General features: G+C 42.4%; 2 protein-coding genes across 5 annotated transcripts in view; both read right to left on the bottom strand.

Moving 5' to 3' along the window:
- Positions 1-4,729: 4,729 nt before the first annotated feature.
- On the bottom strand, positions 4,730-7,208 carry LOC311274807 (uncharacterized protein). Its single transcript, XM_084382800.1, has 2 exons — positions 6,394-7,208; positions 4,730-6,259 (listed from the first exon to the last, which is right to left on the bottom strand). The coding sequence occupies exons 1-2, from the start codon at positions 6,928-6,930 to the stop codon at positions 6,092-6,094; spliced, it is 705 nt and encodes a 234-aa protein (XP_084238926.1). The 5' UTR covers positions 6,931-7,208; the 3' UTR covers positions 4,730-6,091.
- Positions 7,209-9,595: 2,387 nt separating this feature from the next.
- Positions 9,596-18,727, bottom strand: part of wdr91 (WD repeat domain 91) — a 26,810-nt gene continuing 17,678 nt past the window's right edge. For 3 of the 4 annotated variants that reach the window (XM_084383308.1, XM_084383310.1, XM_084383309.1), the window contains 10 exons: positions 18,600-18,727; positions 18,458-18,512; positions 18,280-18,375; positions 16,805-16,899; positions 11,525-11,678; positions 11,140-11,248; positions 10,859-10,971; positions 10,621-10,728; positions 10,393-10,482; positions 9,596-9,958 (listed from right to left, as the gene is read on the bottom strand). The exon at positions 18,600-18,727 is cut by the window's right edge and continues 69 nt beyond it. In XM_084383308.1, coding sequence (XP_084239434.1) covers positions 9,794-9,958; positions 10,393-10,482; positions 10,621-10,728; positions 10,859-10,971; positions 11,140-11,248; positions 11,525-11,678; positions 16,805-16,899; positions 18,280-18,375; positions 18,458-18,512; positions 18,600-18,727 — 1,113 coding nt within the window. In that variant the 3' untranslated portion in view covers positions 9,596-9,793. The other variant, XM_084383311.1, reaches the window with a different exon arrangement.

Raw genomic sequence — 18,727 nt, 5'->3', positions numbered from 1 at the left:
ATCAATAATGACATACCGATTAATAAACTGAAAGGATATGGCATCAAGGGCATAGCACTGAATTGGGTAAGAAGTTATCTAAGTAGCAGCAACAATTTGTGAAGTTTGGAGTTTTCTTCATCGTGTTTGGACATTGCTTGTGGCGTCTCCCAGGGTTCAGTGTTTCTATACTACAGAAAAGAGCCATCAGGTTAGTTCATAATGTTGGATGTTGGAATTACACTAACTCATTATTCTTAAAGTCAAAAATATTCAAATTCACCGATCATGTAGAATTTCAAACAGCACAAATACTGTACAGGGCAAAGAACAATCTACTACCAAGAAATATTCCCAAACTATTCTTTGATAGAGAGGGGGGTTATGATTTCAGGGGGAAACTAAATCTAAAAGTTCTGGTTGTACGCACAACACTTGTATGATACTTACTCTGTATCAATTCTTGGTGTAAAACTATGGCACAGATAGAATGTGATGAGTTGAAGCAATGTCCAAACACATACCGGTTTAAAAAAATATACAAAAACATGTATGTGTGTATATAAGTATATCTGTAAATATGTAGATATGTATGGTGAGGGGTAAGTGGATGCTGGTGAATACATACTTAAATCAATATAACATATATAATTAATTATGGGAATAGCACATATATATAGAAGACAAAATAAATCAATCTATAAGATATAATACATTAGATAATGCTTGATAAATTAAATTTTATTTTGCAGGACATATTTGTTTTTAAATTATATATATATGTATGTTTGTATATATGTGTATATATATCACCTATTTATTTATTTATTTATGTATTTATTTTTGTATTCATAAGTAATGATTAAATAAGGTAGCCTCTGCTGAATTATTAGCTAAAGATTAATGGCGAGGGTGTGGGATTAGATAAATTTACACTTCTTCCCACTCCTTTTCGAACATGTCATTAGAATTGCCAGTTTACATATGCACTACTTTTTTGTTGTTTTGTTTGTTTATATATATATAAGCAAATTTACATGTTCGAAATAAAGAGTTCAATCAATCTGTGGAGTCTACGCCGCCTCCAGAGGACCGGCGACTGTCAGTAACCTCAGCGGATGTGAGAAAAAACCTACTGAGAGTGAATATAGATAAGGCTGCTGGTCCAGATATTGAACCTGAACGTGCCGATCAGCTAGCTGATGTTATTACTGACATTTTTTACATCTCTAACAGGAGATTGTTCCCCCCTGCCTCAAGACAGACATCATCCTTCCTGTACCTGCTGTGCTCCAAGTCTGCTGTGTCTAGTCTACATAACTTCTGCCCTGTAGCTCTCACCCCCATCCTGATGAAGTGCTTTTAAAAACTGGTTCTCCAGCACATCAAAGACAACATCCCTGCCAGTCTGGACCCTCACCAGTATGCTATCAGAACCAACAGATCCACAGAGGATGCCATATCTACTTCCCTTCACTCTTCACACACCTGGAGAATAAGAAGAGCTACATCAGAATGCTGTTTGTTGACTTCAGATCAGCATTCAACACAATCTCACCCATAAAGCTGATTGGAAAACTTAACATGGGGCTTGAGTACAACTCTCTGCAACTGGATATTGGACTTCCTCACAAGCAGTCCCCAGAGAGTTCTGATTGGCAGTCACATCTCCTCTAGGTTAGTGCTCAACACCAGAGCCCCCCAGGGCTGTGTGCTCAGCCCCCTCCTGTTCACACTGTACACCCATGACTGCACTCACAGACATCAGAAGAACTCTATTGTAAGGTATGAGGACAACACCACCATCATCAGCCGTAATATAAACAACAATGAGAGTTCATATCAGGAGGAAATCCACAATCTTGCAGAGTGGTGCACAGAGAGCAATCTACTGCTCAACGTCAGCAAAACCAAGGAGCTGATTGTTGATTCACACATCCCTGTCTCCATCAGTGGAGCTGAGGTGGAGCAGGTGAAGATGAGCTATAGGTTCCTTGGAATTACCATCACTGAGAACTTATCTTGGTCATCACACATCACCACCCTGGTTAAAAAAGGACAGAAAAGGCTCTCCTTCCCACGGAAACTTAGGAATGCTAAATTCCGGGGCAAGGTTCTGGTCAACTTTTATAGAAGAGCAATAGAAAGCATCCTGACTGGAAACATTACTAACTGGCATGGTTCATCACGGGCCAGGACAGGAAGACTCTACAGCGAGTGATTAAAACAACTCAGAACATCACTGGTGCCATCTACAGAGCATCAGTGACATCAGTGAAGTTAGATGTCTGCACAGAGCCCAAAGATGCTAAAAGGCAACACCCACTCACAGTCTGTTCATCCTACTTCCCTCAGAAGTATCAGCTGCCATACCAATAGACTATAGAGCAGCTTCTTTCCCCAGGCCGGGAGACTCTTGAACTCATCCTCAATAATCCATTGTCTAAAGTAGATGTGGCAGGACTCAAGGACTCTTAACATTATTTTGTTTTTTAAACAAAAGTTTAGAAAATGACAAATAAATTGACCTTCTGCCTTCATGGTAAATGTAGTTATACGCTAGTAACGCTACCAAGGTTAAGCTGGGGCATCCAACACAAAAGTTGTAGGTAAAAAAAAACAACTTTATTATTATTTGAAAAATTGTTTCTATTTTTTTTATTCTTACTCTATCGATGGTGATATATTGTGGTTTCTTTCTTGTGACAAATGTACTTACTGTTGCTTTGAAAAAAAGCGTCTGCTAAATGCCCTAACTGTAAATGTAAATTTTATTCATAAAATAGTTGTATTTAACAGGGCAGGTTGGTCTCAGAGGCATTATCCAGCAACAAAAGACAACAAAGTAGGAAAAAAAAGGGCAAACTTTTGATTCGGGACATAATGTGTCCAATTTATTCATTAGCACATGAATGCAGCACTGTGACAGACTGAAGAGAAAAAAAAATAAATACAAAAGTACAAAGAAAGTGTTTGGGTCGGATTTCCAAATGAATTCTATATACAGTACAACAAAAACTGCATTTCTTCGCCTGTTATATTAATGTTACCATCTACAGATATGACAGACCACATTAAATTAAATGCTTTCAGTGAGGGCAAAAAGTGAACAGCAATTATATTTCTATTTTTTGGAGAAATGTCCAGAATCTCAGATGACATGTACAAACTTAACATAAAAATCTAATTTTCATAGTTCTGTCTTCCCTATTAGCTGTGATAACATTTTACTGGAAATTCACCAATTCAGTGGCTTTCATCAGAGTACCTCCAAACTTTGACAATCTCTTTCAACTATTTATGTTTTTTGCAATTAAACACACAGTCCTTGTTAATATTTGGAGCTGTCAACTGCAGCTCAAAGTTGTCATTTACCGAATGGAACTGGCTCACGTGTCATCACAAGATTGAGGTGTGAACTTTTGGTCAACTGGCTTCCCTGTCTGTGAAAGCAAATCCAGCATTAATTGAAAAGTAGAGCTGTAACGATTAATCGATTCACTGTCAACTTAATCACCAACAGTTTCTATAATCAATAGATCACTTGAGTCGTTTTTTAAAAGTGAAAATTTCAGCGTCTCAAATGTGAATATTTCCTGGTGTCTTTCCTCTTCTATGACAGGAAACTGAATATCTTTGGGCTGAGGACAAAACAAGACATTTGAGGACATCATATTGGGCTTTGGGAAACAATACTCAATATCTTTCCACATTTCCGACATTTTACAGACCAAACAACTAATCCATTAATTGAGAAAATAATCAACAGATCTATCAACATTGGAAATAATTGTTAATTGCGGCCCTACCGGGAAAGACTCAAACGTCGTCAACAAGGAGTCAGTGGACATTCACATACAATGCAGAGACCCTCTCTTAACAATACATACTTACACTAGGTCACAAAACTACAAGTAGAGAAGCTCCATTCATTCAGGAGTGTGAGGTGCAGCTGAAAGCACCAGAAAAGGTAGTAAGTGGACCCTTAAGCTTTATATTTTCTTTACCTTTTACTGTTCCTAAAGATCCAGAATGAACATCCCAGCTTACTGTCTGTTTATCAGAAATCAACTCAAACAAATGCGTCAAGCTCTCAGTCCCATTGGTTCATTTTAAGGAGAAAACCAAAAGGGAACACACCTAATGTTTGCAGTCTTTCTCTGCAATGGATTACTGAAAGTGAACATTTTTCGACTGTTTGGTTAATAACCTTGGCCTCTAACAAAGGCCTCTCCATTCTCATTGTCAAGTAAGTGGTTAAATATATTTTTTAATTAACTATTTTAGCTATAAAATGATAGAAAATAACGAAAATGTCTTGGACACAACCAAGGTTTATCTAATTTTGCCATGTTGGTGTTGTTCGTGCAACATAATAGTTACTGCTGCTGTGTCATGAAAATGCCTGTTAACCTGCCTGAAACGCTGCGATCACTGATGCTACAGACCTGACCTAGTCCGGACCAGCTTATGTTCAGAGATTCGGCTTGAAATCTTCTTAGTAGTGCCTTTCACTCATCAGCTCCTTTAACCACCCATCCACTGTCTGTAACCGCTTCTCCTTTTTACAGGGTAAAAACAATAAGCAGACATTTAGTGAGCTTTCTCTATAATCACCAGTCACACTGATTCTCAGCTGAGGGAATATGTTTTATACTATATATTTGTAACGTTACATTCATGAACGAAGCCGTGCTCCCTGTCCATTTAGACACACTGGCTACAATAACATAAGAATATTCCTTCAAACCATGAAATAACCATTTAGTTATGTTTTCATATCTGGTCCTATTTATCTGAAGTCAGTTTTATACTGCTGGTATATTACAATGAATAAAAAACGATTACAAAATGATTATAGGCAGTTGGTATTCATCTCAGATAATATTCCACCAATAAAAATAATTTCACTTTGATTTGGCTAAAAGCTATGTGATGACGCTACCACGTGTCCTTTATTAGATAGTGTCAGACCTAAAAGTAATTCTTGAGTATGATCTTTAAATATCAAGTTTACTGTTTAAGAGCGAAAGATGTGCAGTTATCACGTTAGAAATCATCCGAGTGCTGCAATAAATATACTGGCTACCCAATTTAAACAGTAAGTAATATTCTGCAGCATTCCTGCCTCCCGTCAAATGACGCACGAATCAGAGCCCGCACAGAGCCCAAAGAAGAAAGCCTGGGTTAAGTGTGTTTTGATGAGTGCGGTCCTGGTACCAGACTGGGATTTTAGGTTTAGTCGAGCCAGCTCACACATAGAAAGCCTCTCTCTTTTCGAACTGGCTTCATAGCACACCCCTCAGGTCCATCATTACAACTGGGCATAAAGCAACAATGTCTGGGCCTGGAGCTTGCCGTTGTAGCCGAATGATGAGTTTATGGAATTTATTGTTGTATTGTTGACTTACCATTTTATTTTAGACCAAGTTCACTCATTATTTTCCGTTTTGCTTTTATATTTTTTTGTTGCAGTTTGGTTAGCTTAAGGCAACAATAAAACTTGGTCAGGATGAGGAACCTATTTTTATCATTTTCATTGTTTGTAGTGATATTTCAGCCAGGTGAGACTCATGTCATGTGACAGTGATGAACCCAGCCCTATCTTTCTCAAGCAGGAATGATAACACAAGACACACTGAAAGTGAAGAAGGTGCACCTCTCAGTGGAACATGAGTGACATGACATCCATCTGAAGTCAACATCTAGGAGTAGTGACTATGAGAAATATAAATAAAAGTGACTTGACTGCTGTCATTAGATCAGCAGGGTGGATCACTAACGATGATTATACGACAGCGAACTAGTAGCAATGCATCCATGAGCCACTTTATGATCTCAGCATCACGCAAAGGCTGTTTCCCACTTCATGCTCCACTTCCTTCAAAAAAATACACGTTGTAATGGGTCAACACGTCTGTCCAACTGATATGCACCTCTTCATGTTGCATGTCATCAATATCTGTTTCTATAGCAACAGATATGGCAATGGAAAAATGTAAAAACTACAGTTCTTAGTGTCTTTGTTTTAAATGCTGCAGGAGAAAAAAAAACCTGTACATTTTTAATTCTTCACATTTAAACTCTCTTCTCTTTCCTCCATGGTGTGGATCTACTTTTTCTTCTCCTCCGTCTCCTCTTCTTCGTCCTTCTCCTCCTTTCTGCCTCCATCATCACTTTCTGAAGCCTCTTTCTTGCTGCCGTTTTCTCCTCCGCCTCCATCTTCATCACCAGCAGCTTCATCCTCAGCTTCTTTAGACTCCTCCACATCACTCCCACCCTGAGAATAAACACATATTACACACATTACACACTTTAATTTGATAGTAAACAATCAAACTGGCCGTTATTGGACGTAATATTTGTCGAGGTTATAACACAGCGTCTGAGCAACCACAAACCCGAAAGGTGTACCTGCTTCAGGCGGCTCCTCCTCCGACTCGGGACCCGGGCTTTCATCCTCCGAGACAGAGCCAGAAGCTTGTTGTGTCTCTGCCTCCTCTTCGCCTTCTCCGCCTCCTCTCTCCGCTTCTCCTCAGCATGGTCCGAGTCCGACTCGTCCTGCCGCTGCAGCCTGCTCCGCTTCCTGGGCTGAACCAACCTCTTCGGCTGGCTCCTGCCCTCCGACTCGTCATCCTCTTCCTCGGCACTGGAGGACGAGGAACTGTCATCGCCTCCGAGGAACGAGCGCTTTCTGCGCGTCACTGAGCGGCTGTCGTCGCTTGAAGTCGCCCCGGAATCGCTCCGGTCCCGGTCCTCCTGCTCGCTGTCCTCCTCCGGGGAGCTCTGGAAGTCGGATTGGGATCCGGAGGAGGAGGAGGAGGAGGAGAAGGAGCCTTCGTCACTGTCGTCCAGGATGGAAGCGGGTAGGCCGATCTGCCGCTTCTTCGATGCGTCCACTTTGGTTTTCCGCATCGACGCGAACATTTTCCGCTTGTACAGGCTCTCCATGTCTGCACGCGGTACCAGAGCCCAGTGACATTAAACACAAAACCGAAACAGAACCGAACTGTAAACAAGCTAACGGTGTAGCTAGTTAGCTCTATCGTCTTCACGTCACAACAACAAGCATGTTATTTCTGGTATTAACACAATATGGCGTCTGAATTCACCTCCGCCCGGATTTATTTTGAACTCTGTTCGTGGAAACGTGGTGTGTTAAATCAGGATTGTCGAGCAACATTAACTACATGTCGTACATGTTCTTCTCTTCGCAGCTAGTTGTGTGTTCATTGCCCTGCTTCTTCTTCGCTAGAAGGAATTACAGCACAGAGCGCCTCCTGCGGCGGAGAGCAGCCACTGCTGCTGCCGACTGATGGATGGTAGAAACTTCAGGACAGTCAAGACATTAAATGAGGTAACAAAAATAAAATGAAATAAAATAAAATAAATAAAGTGAAATCAAAAATAATGTCAGTGAAAAATTATTAAATTAGACTAGATTAAAATGAGAAAAAAACTAAATGTTAAATGTTAACAGCTGAAATCCATGAAAATAAAACTGCTGCTAAAGACAGAATGACAATATATTATCATATAAAAGACGAAGCTAAGCGGTGCCCTCCCCCTAAGTCCCTGCACCCCATCCTGATGAGCAAGTAGGAAAAGCACAGGTGTAAATAATCAAAGTAATGACGCCTGAATTCTTCTTCAGTTTCAGGATCCTGCTATTGCTGCTGCTGGCTCAGTGTCCCACTCTCACTACATGACCAGCTGCATGTTTTATACTATAGTGAGAAAATGTGGGGAGGGTCAGTATCTTCCTGTGGCCACTTGTGGGGAAGAGATCCTGCGTACCTGAGAACTGATGAACTGGTTACTCTCACCTGTGTTAGGAGGTGGGGAGAACCACGCTGAGATAAATGTCGACATTGAACAGCCTGACAGACGTGAGGTACAGACTGAAATGCTTTTGTCCATGGCCGAGGTCGTGGCAGGGTTCTGTTGGCAACTCTTAGTGTTATCGGCAGCAAAGACAGTCAAGTAGGGGAGCCTTCCCACATTAGGAGGGCAGGATGGAGCCTTTTCTGTGCTCTACGGGGCTGTTATCATTTTGTTGCTACACACATCACCTCATGCTGTCACGCCTTCTAAAGCCTAGTTTATGCTTCTGCGTCGCGGCGACGGCGTAGTTACGTCGTCGACCCGACGCCGTCATTGAGCATTCGAAGTTCTGCGTCGAGGGAACGCGTTGGTCTGCAATTCACCGCCAAGCCGCGAGGGGGGGTGGGTGGGGGGTTGGTTTCGGGGGGTTCTTGCTCTCTTGCACTGCAGTTGCGGTCAGAGCGGATATGCTGTGTAGCATTCTGGTCACAGTGTGGGGCTACAAGCTACATGCTGCACAACACCAATACTCCTCCTGCCCTGCTGGGATCTCACAAAGCATGGAGTTCACAAGCAATAGGAGACAAGCATGCAAGCAGCAGAAGTAACTGGCGGTGTTGTTATACTGTTGACCGGAAAAGCAACTGCCGGAATGACGGTCTGAGCGGACCAATCCCAGTCCTTGCCGTTCGCGTCTCGACGCGTCGACGTGACGCGTTGTCAGGATTTTTTGGAGGCGCACGTCAGACTACGGCGCAGGGTCCGCGTAGGGGTCTGCGTCGACGACGTAGCTACGCCGTCACCGCGACGCAGAAGCATAAATCAAGCTTAAGGCAGGCCGCCTGTTGTCACACAAGCCCTTTTCAGACAGAGCAGACAGAGATTCTGCAATAGCGGCGCAATGAAGGCTCGCCTCTGCACGGCCTTGAGCCCAATTCACACCTCCTTTTCAAGGCAGGAATATTGTACCATTATTCCTCCTCTCTGTCTGTATGAAAGTTACAGAGGCGGAATGGGGGGACAGTTTCTTTTCGCATCTGATCCGCCAGCAGAGGTAGTAACAGAGCTGCAACAGAGGCGAATCAACAACTGTGTGTAAGGGTAAGCCTGCAGTGTGGACCAGGGGTTAAGGGTGTGTGTCAAGTTAATCCTCATTCACTTGCAGTGCTGTGTTTTAGGGTTGTAGGCTAGGCACCTTGGCTTTTTGTGTTGACGTCTATAGAGCCATTTTAAATCAGGGTTTCTAGTCATAGTTTTAATGAACTTGAATTTCAATAAAGGTTATGTTTATGTATTATCATCTCAGGTTGTGGTGTGAATTTTCTTTTGCCTCTGACACCAGACCAGACTGGTCTAACAAAGGTGGCGGCATGTTGATGTGGTGGCAGCTTAAAAGTTTAACTGCTAAAGTTTAGAACTATACTGTATGTTATCACAATCTTTGTTCAAGCAGCAACAAGGAACTTTTTCTTAACTCTGGTGGCCCCTGTGGACAAAAGAAGTACAGGAGCACCACCGCCTCCTGTAAAGATTTTGATCTGACTAGCTTTTGAATTTGTTTTCAAAGCGAGTAAAAAAAAAAAAAAAAAAAAAAGACACGTTTTCTTAATGCTACTTTTCTGCAATGAAAAAGCCACTGTACACCACCCACCCTGCTCTAGATAGTCTGCTGCTTGTTAATATTTAGCCACAACAGGGCTGTGAGTCTGTCAGACTGTTTTGGAGTTCATCTGCCCCAAGAGGCCTAGCAAAATCAACGAATGCCGCTTTAAGAAAGAAACATACTTCTACATTTTACTTTCAGTGGGATTTTAATGTTAATTTATAACAGGTGGGTGAGTTTTCACTTTTTGTATCAGTTCATGAAGCAGATGACATACTGTATTTACCAGATTATAGCATAATCTCCATCAGTGACTGAACACACTGAATCAGTTTATTGTAAACTTGGATGACCTGACCCCTGAGGTGTCTTCATTCAGGTCTTCTGTCAGGACTTCTGTGCCAGAAGCGTGCTCAGTTTGATCTTCCCATCCATGGATGCAGTCAGGCAGGTGCCGCAGTCCACCGCTGAGCACCAGTCAACTGTTACCACCGGTGCTTTGTGCCCACCCAGTGACAGCACGCTATCCAGAGCCTGCTCCCCATTGGTCAGCTGGAAGAAGAGGTGGTGAAAGGGGGAACACGTGAACAAATCAAACTATTGAACATAATGTAAATGGAAAATATTCATTTTTACCCAACAAAGGGAAACAGAACAACAAAAGGTGTTACTTTAAAGACTTAAAATGATATAAATATTCAAGAGGTTTTTAAAAACCTTTTTGAAAAGACTGATTATTCCTTTACTTTTCTTTAAAGAAAAGCTGAAGTAAAATCAAAATGCATCAAACCAGACAATAAGTATGAATGTAAATGTAGTAAAATAACGACAAATTAAAAACGATTTCAAATTAATCAAAACAAAACATCAACATCAAAAAATACATTCCACAATTAATAAAAAAAAAAACATATATACAGATTTTAAAGAGCATTTCAAGAACTTAAGATATAAATATAAATATGTGAGAATGAAGGTGTATTTACTCTGTATATGAGTCCTCCAGAGCTGGAACAGGTGAGGACATGTTGCCCTTCAGAGTCAAAGGCGAAGAGTCGACCTCGAGGAACCTGAACCTGAAGAAGAGTTCATCGCAGATTTAGACATCGACATTTCATTTTATTTGACCTTTTTCATTCTTTTACTTTCCTGTGACCTAATTCATTGTAACTCTCATCATGGTTTTCTGCATGGTGTAAAGCTACATCACTTACCTGTTTGTATCCACTGTACCCTGACAGGACGAAGGGCCCGGTGGCATCCTGAGGTAAAACCTGCTCTGACTGCTTCACCCCACACCGATGGATGTTCCACTGGATGAACTGAACACACAACACACACACACACACACACACACACACACACACACACACACACACACAAACTCAAAAGTGCTGTCTGCATCCTGTCACCATGATGAGTTTTTCACAAAATAAACACACACACACACACCTTTCCATCTTCACCGATGCTGAAGACAGTGTTTTCATCGTAGCTGAACTCCACACTGTACACTTCTCCGTCATGAGCTCTCCAGCTCATAGCGCTCTCATACCGCTGCATGTCTTGAGCAGGGAATACAGAAGGCAGTATATTTACTCAATCAGGAAAATACATATTTTGGAAGAAGCCCTCGGAGCTCTGGTAGCAATTAAAGTAATCTGTCATTATTTCTGAGATCTAACTAGTCTACAGAAGATTCTACACTGAAAATAATCATGATGAACACTGACCAAACAGTCTGATTACTCCGTCAGCAGCTCCGGTCACCAGCAGATTTCCATTGTGGTTGAAGGCTGTGCAGTTAATGGCTACTGGTTCAGGTTCTAAAGAGAACTGGAGCTGAGAGACAAACAGAACACTGATGACACCACAGCCTCAGTAAATTTCTGGTACAACTGTCAGCAGTCCAGTTGCACTGTGGGTAATATAAGCACCAGATTTTGATCATGACGAAGACTGCGTGGAGTAAAGAAGATAATTTCAAAATGCATCAAAATTGATGCAGCAGAACCAGAAAACAGATTGATTTGATACTTTCTGAACTGGTCCATTGTGAGTTTAACACACCTGTTATAGGAGTGAAATGAACTATGAATGAACTGGCTGGTTAATTACCTGTTGTTTGACAGTCTTGGTGTCCCAGAGCAGCAGCTGTCCAGACACAGGGATAGGAAGTCGAGGAACAGAATCGGAGCTCCCAGATCGACTAAGTGCTGCAGCTGAACAGACAAATGACGAACCGCTGGGACTGCAGGCTAGAGACAAGATACTGAGAGGCACAGGAGGGACTTATTATCTGCATTTGTACTTTAACAACAAATATTATGCACTGCAATGTTGCAATTGCACATTGAGTGTAGTACATGTAGTGTTTCCAGTTTATTCTTGTCTATTAGTAAGTAATACACTGCCTGGCCAAAAAAACGTCACACACTCTAATATTTCGTTGGACCGCCTTTAGCTTTGATTACAGCACCCAATCACCATGGCATCATTTTGATCAGCTTATGCAGTGTCACAACATTTATTTCTGTCCAGAGTTGTATTAATTTTTCACCACAATCTTGCATTGATGATGGGAGAGTCAGGCCACTGCATTAAGTCTTCTCCAGCACATCCCAAAGATTCTCAACGGGGTTAAGGTCTGGACTCTGTGGTGGCCAATCCATGTGTGAAAATTATGTCTCATGCTCCCTGAACCACTCTTTCACAGTTTGAGCCCAGTGAATTGTGGCATTGTCAACTTGGAATATGCTCGTGCCATCATGGAAGAAAAAATCCATTGATGGAAAAACCTGTTATTCAGTATATTCAGGCAGTCAGCTGACTTCATTTTTTGGGCACATAACGTTGCTGAACCGAGACCTAACCAACTGATTCAACCCCAGATCATAACAATGCCCCCACAGGCTTGTACATTAGGCACTAGGCATGATGGGTGCATCACTTTATTTGCCTTGCTTCTTACCCTGATGGGCCCATCACTCTGGAGCAGGGTGCATCTGGGCTCATCAGACCACATGACCCGTTTCCATTGCTCCAGAGTCCAATCTGCATGCTCCCTAGCAAACAGATTAGCCTCACTGATAAGTTGTTTTCTTAAGGCGCTGAAATGTCTTAGCATGGATGGGTTGCCATGAAATGTGGTTCAGACATTCATGTTCCACACAGGATGAATTGTAATTGTAACACCTTATTTTTCATCTAGCACACATGCCACTACTGAATGAGGTTGCACCAAAGGTCAAACCACAGTTTTTGAATTTGGTTTATACCTGCAGAACTAATGACATTCCCATCACTCTCAGCCTTTTCACTTTGTGCAAATTAGAAAATATTAGGAGGCTAACATGCTTAACTAAGATGGTGAGGATGGCTAGCTTTATACATGCTAAACATTGCATGTTAATATCACCATTAAGGAACTACTTTACTTGAGTATTTCAGTTTTCTGCTACTTTACTCCACTAGATTTATTTGATAACTTTAATTACCAGTTACTTTACAGTTGCAAACACTGCAGTAGAGCCAGGGATTTTTGAGTGATCAGAACATTGGATCAATTAATCAGCCAGTGGCGGTTGACTTATAGTATACTGTATATAAACCGATTAGCCACAACATTAAAACCACTGACAGGTGATCTGAGTAACATTGATCATCTTGTTACAATGTATTGTTCTGCTGGGGAAACTTTGGGTCCTGAGATCCATTCATGTGCATGCCACTTGACACACACCACCCACCAAACACTGTTGTGGACCAAGTACAACCCCCCATGGCAACAGCCATAGGCGTAGAATTGTCTATGGACCGTATGGATGTGTCAATCCTGATCTCAAACGATGGCTGAAATGTCCACACCAATAGTAAGGTTGAAGGAAAAAAATGCGCCTCATGCGGCACACAAAGGGTTAAATCCTTTCCCACTTCGGCACCGCCTCCCAAATACGTCTTTGAGACAGGTCTGTTTTTTGATTGGCTTAGCTCCCTGTAGGCTGTCGAAGTTGTTTCACTTGCAGGCTTTGCCAGTGTTGAAGAGAGGAGGTCGACACTGTTCTCGTGCAACACATGTCCGAGGATGTCAGGCAAGAAAAGAAAGGTGGAAGACGTTAGAAGCTATTTCACCAAACAAAGTGTAAGTCACCTGAGGAAAATAGTCCCCCCCTCATGGGCTACCGCTAATGAATGCAAAACATTGTTTCCAACCGTTTTCTCACTCTTAATGGCAATTGATTTGTTACTTTGTCAGGTGACAGAAGAAGCAACACAGCCGTCCCCTTTATCAGACAGCGGTGGAGTGGCAGGGCCACAGCAGCAGGTGAACTTGAATAAGGGCATGGTGGTTAATTTAATTTTAAGTGTTAGCTAGTTGTAATATTAAAAGTAGGCCTAGTGAATACTACTGATCTTCTTCGAGATTTGAGTCGTGCTGTGTCACTGCTCATAGCATCAATATTTTATTTATCAGGTGATGGAGGAACCCCGGCCAGGTTGTAGCTCATATAGGGAAGATTCAGGGCTACAGGTAAATTTGACATGGTGCTATACTAAATGTTTTACTTCATATGTTTGACTGCTTATGTACAGTAGGTAATGCATCGTACAAAGTTAATGTCAGGCTGGCATCATGTGTTATTTCATTAGAGTGCTGCAGCAATCTTGCCTGGTTGTAGGCCTAGTTCAGGGAGAGGCCAGTTGGAGTTACAGGCTCAACATAGGCTCTTAACACTGTAATGTAATTCAAATGTAAATTTGTTTTTACACAAAATATAAAATGTGTAATTATTAACTTTATAAATGTGATGTTGCCTGCCTGCATATTTTCACATGCAGTCATAGAGTGGTTAATTATATAATGTGGTCTATTTCTAAGGAAACTGGTCCAGCTGTAGACAGCAACAGGGAGAAAAGCAGTGAGGGTGAGGTGTCTGACGACAATTAAGAACAGTGTAGAACTGGAGACATTCTTGATATTGAGAGCAAGCCAAATCAAACTCATCCCAAATTCAATTGTGTTCAAACATTGCCCAATAAGGTCCTCCACTTTCAGGAAGATTGGTACAGACAATATCCGTGGCTTCACTATAGCCCAACAGTGAAGGGAATGCTTTGCTTCCACTGTGTGAAAACATACACAATAAAGAAAAGTACACTTTCTAAAAGAGCAGGCCCGGCATTCTCCTCAAAGAGATTTGCTAATGGGAAAAATGCTCTTCATAGATTTGAATGCCATCAGAATAGCAAAGCTCACCACCATGCAGTCACAGTCAGTAGCCAAGAGGCAGCCCCAATAGAGTCACAACTCTCAAGTGCATGGGCAAAACAGCAAGAAAATGGTAGGCACTGCCTAGAGAGCATTGTAGATTCTACATTTGAAACAGAAAGCCAAGAGAGATACCCGCCTCTCTGACTGGCTGTCCTGCTCTCATGACTATACATCTCCACAAGTGCAAAATGAGATTTTCCAGTTGTTAGGAAACAGCATTGTCAGAGGTATTGCACAGTCAATCCAGGCTTTACCCGTCATGCAGTACTCCATCATTATAGATGGGACTCAGGATATCTGTGGTGTGGAGCAGGAGTCCATATGTATCAGACATGTGGACCAGGACCTAGTACCTCATGAGGTTTTTGTTGGCTTATATGAGGTCTCAGGTACTACTGGAGAGGCAATTACTATAGTGGCTAGGGATGTTCTCTTGAGGCTTAACATTCCCATTGCTTATGAGGTCAAACCTACAATAGGGCAGCAAATATGTCAGGGATGCATTCAGGAGTACAAGCAGAAATGAAGAGGCAGCAGCCATTGGCATTGTATGTGCATTGTGGGACACACTGTCTTAACTTGATAACGCAGTCTGCATGTGAATCTAGTCCTTTAATATGTGATGCTTTGCAATGGGTGCATGAATTGGGGACATTAAACAAGCTCTCAGGGAAATTCAAAGCCATCTTTTTAGCGATAGCAGCAGTTTCAGGGGACGGACCATCAGCCTCACTAAGACCACTGTGCCCCACCCAGTGGACAGTGACAGGGAAAGCAATAAGAGCAGTACTCTCCCAGCATGAGAATGTTTTGACTAGCTTAGAGGAGATGGGAGCGAACAATGGAACCAGCACAGGTGCGAAGGCAAATGGGCTCAAAGAGCATTTTGAAAAGGGCAAAACAGTGCTAGGCCTTCCCTGCAGAAAACGGGACTGAAACTATCGCAGGCATGAAGTGTGCGATTGATTGTGTAAGATCCACTGTAAAGGGTAAGAGGAGTGAGACAAGCTTTCACGTGATTTTTGATAAAGCAGTGGAAATGGTTGAATCCCTTGGGATTGAACCAATTCAGGTTCCCTACCAAAGGCCTCCTCCAAAACACTATACTGGAGGGGCAAGCCAGCATATTCCAAAAATGCCAGAGGAATACTACAGGGCAGAATACTACAAAATGCTAGATTGTGCAGATGAGAATCTCACAGGAAAATTCAGCTGTCAATGTTCAGGTCTAAATACAAAATTCAGTCCACCACAGATGTGGCTGATCTCATGAGAGAGATGCCAGTTGAGGTCAGGGGCCTATTTGATCAAGTAGAACCCTTCTGAGGCTTTTGTTAGTCATCCCTGTATCATCGTCAGAGGCGGAGCGAAGTTGACACAATGACACAGATGAGGTTGAACCACGCTGCTGTGGCATGTCCACCAAGAGAAGTTGGATTAAGTTGACATTAAACAAATATGCCAACAGCACTCCCTGATGGCAGTGGCACCCCCAGCAGGTCAATGCGCTCTGACAAACCACAAAAACTGCTCAGGAACAGCTTGAGGAACACAACAAAGAACCTAAGGCATTGACTGGGCCTCCAAATTACTTTGATACTCAAGAACCTTTAAATGTGATACTTTAAGACTGTTATTGAAATACTATTCTTATTTTCACTTTTACCAAAGTAATATTTTAACATAATATCACTTTAACACCAGTTGCTAGCATTTGACACAAATTGTCTCTCCAGCTAATAACATCCTTGCAGATCTGCTAGCATGGCTATAGACTATTTCTGTTTGTGTGTGATTTACATAAGCAGGATACAGCCTCCTAATCTGGGAGCTTTCGAGGTTTAGGTTTATTTTTTTACTTTGGACCGAGGCAGGCTAGCTGTTTCCCCTGCTCACTGACATTATGTAAGCTAGGCTGGCCATGCTCTGACTCCAGCTTCGTCTCTCACACATCTTCTCATCACACTCTCAGATAGAAAGAAAATACATTCCCAAAATATTGAACTGTTGTTAACAGGCTATGTGTTTTTCTAACTGTATAATCAGCTGAGGGCCTCACTTTACAACTCTACATACAGTAGCTACATTTACTGAACATTGTACATCAGACGGACACACAGATTTACCGTGGATGAGTTTCGTCGATGTTCATCTCATAGAGATTTTTCTTGGCGTCCGTATCATACAGTCGCACTGTGCCAACACCACTGCCTAGTAACAACTGACCGCACACAGGCGCACAAACACACATGCGCACGCGCGCACACACACACACACACACACACACACACACACACACACAGGTTTTATGTTAATAGTTAAAAGGAACTTGGGGCAGGATTTGTGAAAAAATAAACATGAATTTTAAGTTTTTTAATGCTAATGGGTGATGAAGTGTTCAAAGCCAAAAAGAATGAGCCCACCCACGTATCTCTCCATTGCCTTGAACAGGCTGTGTGCCGCATAATGTACTGCAATTTGGGCCCAAATTTCCCACGCAGTCTTGCGGACGTGACGTCAGATGACGCTGAATGCGCGTCCTTGGATACGGGAAGAAGACAAGCGCGGTGGACCCAAACTAGTGTTTGGGTAGCAATGGATTGTACTACGGCCAGCAAACAACCCACCACCACACAAAGTCCACTAAAAAGTCATACTAAGAAGAAAACAAAGGTTTTATCAGCGCCATGTTGTGGGTCGAAACAAATTTACGACCAAAGCCGGGCTGGCACCCGAATAAACATCGGATTCGGTTCGACTCATGGAGGCAGCTTCAACTTGAATTGCAGGTCATGTTTAGAGCTTGATTTGAAAATCATGAGATCACCGAGGACTCGGGGTGATCTAACGTGCAAAGTAGTGTTAGCTGCAAACATGTAACTTAGTCCACTGCTGTGTAACACTGAATAGTTACAGACTGCGCATTTTCCACGGTCCTTTAGTCTGAAACCGAATAGTTAGAAATATGTCCCTTTATATATGGGACCGAAAGCCCAACCTGTTATCCAGGAGGTGACGTTAGCAGCTGGATGTAGCCACAGGCTAACGGTTTGTTTGTGTCTGTGTAGTAACATTAGCCGCTTACACACAGCAATCCCGTATCAGAGACAATATTTTTGTCCCCCAATATGCCGTCTTTGCTTTCGCCTGTGCCTTCAGACTGCATCAACCGTAACAGTAAATCGCCGCGTTTGTGTGTCGCTACACACAGCGAGCTGGCTTTCCGGCTGCTTCGAGTGTGTAGAGGATAAGGCATCAGCTGCACTGCTGTGAAGGGTTCATGCGTGCTCCCGTGCCAGCTTGGCTGATGGCTGCAGTTACCCTAACGGCCGCAACGGCCATCTTATGTCTTATTTCTTGATCCTGCCCCAAGTTACTTTAATAATAGAATATTACCAAGCAACCTATATCATGAATTCTAGGAATTCTCACAGGATCACTGTATTTATCCTGAACACAGTTATGAGTTTTAGTTATTGATGACTGAATGTAATAATGTTAATGCTCTTTCCTTTATCATGTTGAAGTATTAACAAAAACCTGGTTTATGCTGGTTATATGTCTATGCTCAGTTAATTTGAAGTTGACCACATGTTCATACCAGTCTGTCAGGTTTGGTGGCCCATTCCAGAGACAGCAGAGGAGACTTAGACATGATGGTGGCTTTGGTCTGCATGATTGGGTTGAAGGACCATACCTGTGGAAGAGGAAGAGGAGGGGGAGGAGGAGGAATAAGGCTTTCTAATGAATAATCCAAAAGATAAATGATGCAAACTCACCTTGATGACCCCGTCTACATCCAAACTGGCAACCCGACGACCAGAACAGTCAACCCTGGAAAACAGATGAGGGAGAGTTACATTTAAAGGAACCAAATAGACTCATAGATGTCCGTCTTTCTCCACCCCAGTTTGAGCAGACCTGCAGTGCATGATGGAGGAGTGGTGTTCTCCATACTCTTCCTGGCTGAGTTTGATAAAAGGCTGTTCCGCTGACAGACCTCCACCCTCTGCTCCTCCTCTACAGCTCTTGTTATTTGAAGAGGGGGA

The sequence above is a fragment of the Pagrus pagrus genome (genome assembly GCF_965226575.1).
Source record: "Pagrus pagrus genome assembly, chromosome: 19".
Taxonomy (NCBI): Eukaryota; Metazoa; Chordata; class Actinopteri; order Spariformes; family Sparidae; genus Pagrus; species Pagrus pagrus.
This window is presented reverse-complemented; position numbering and strand designations above follow the sequence as displayed.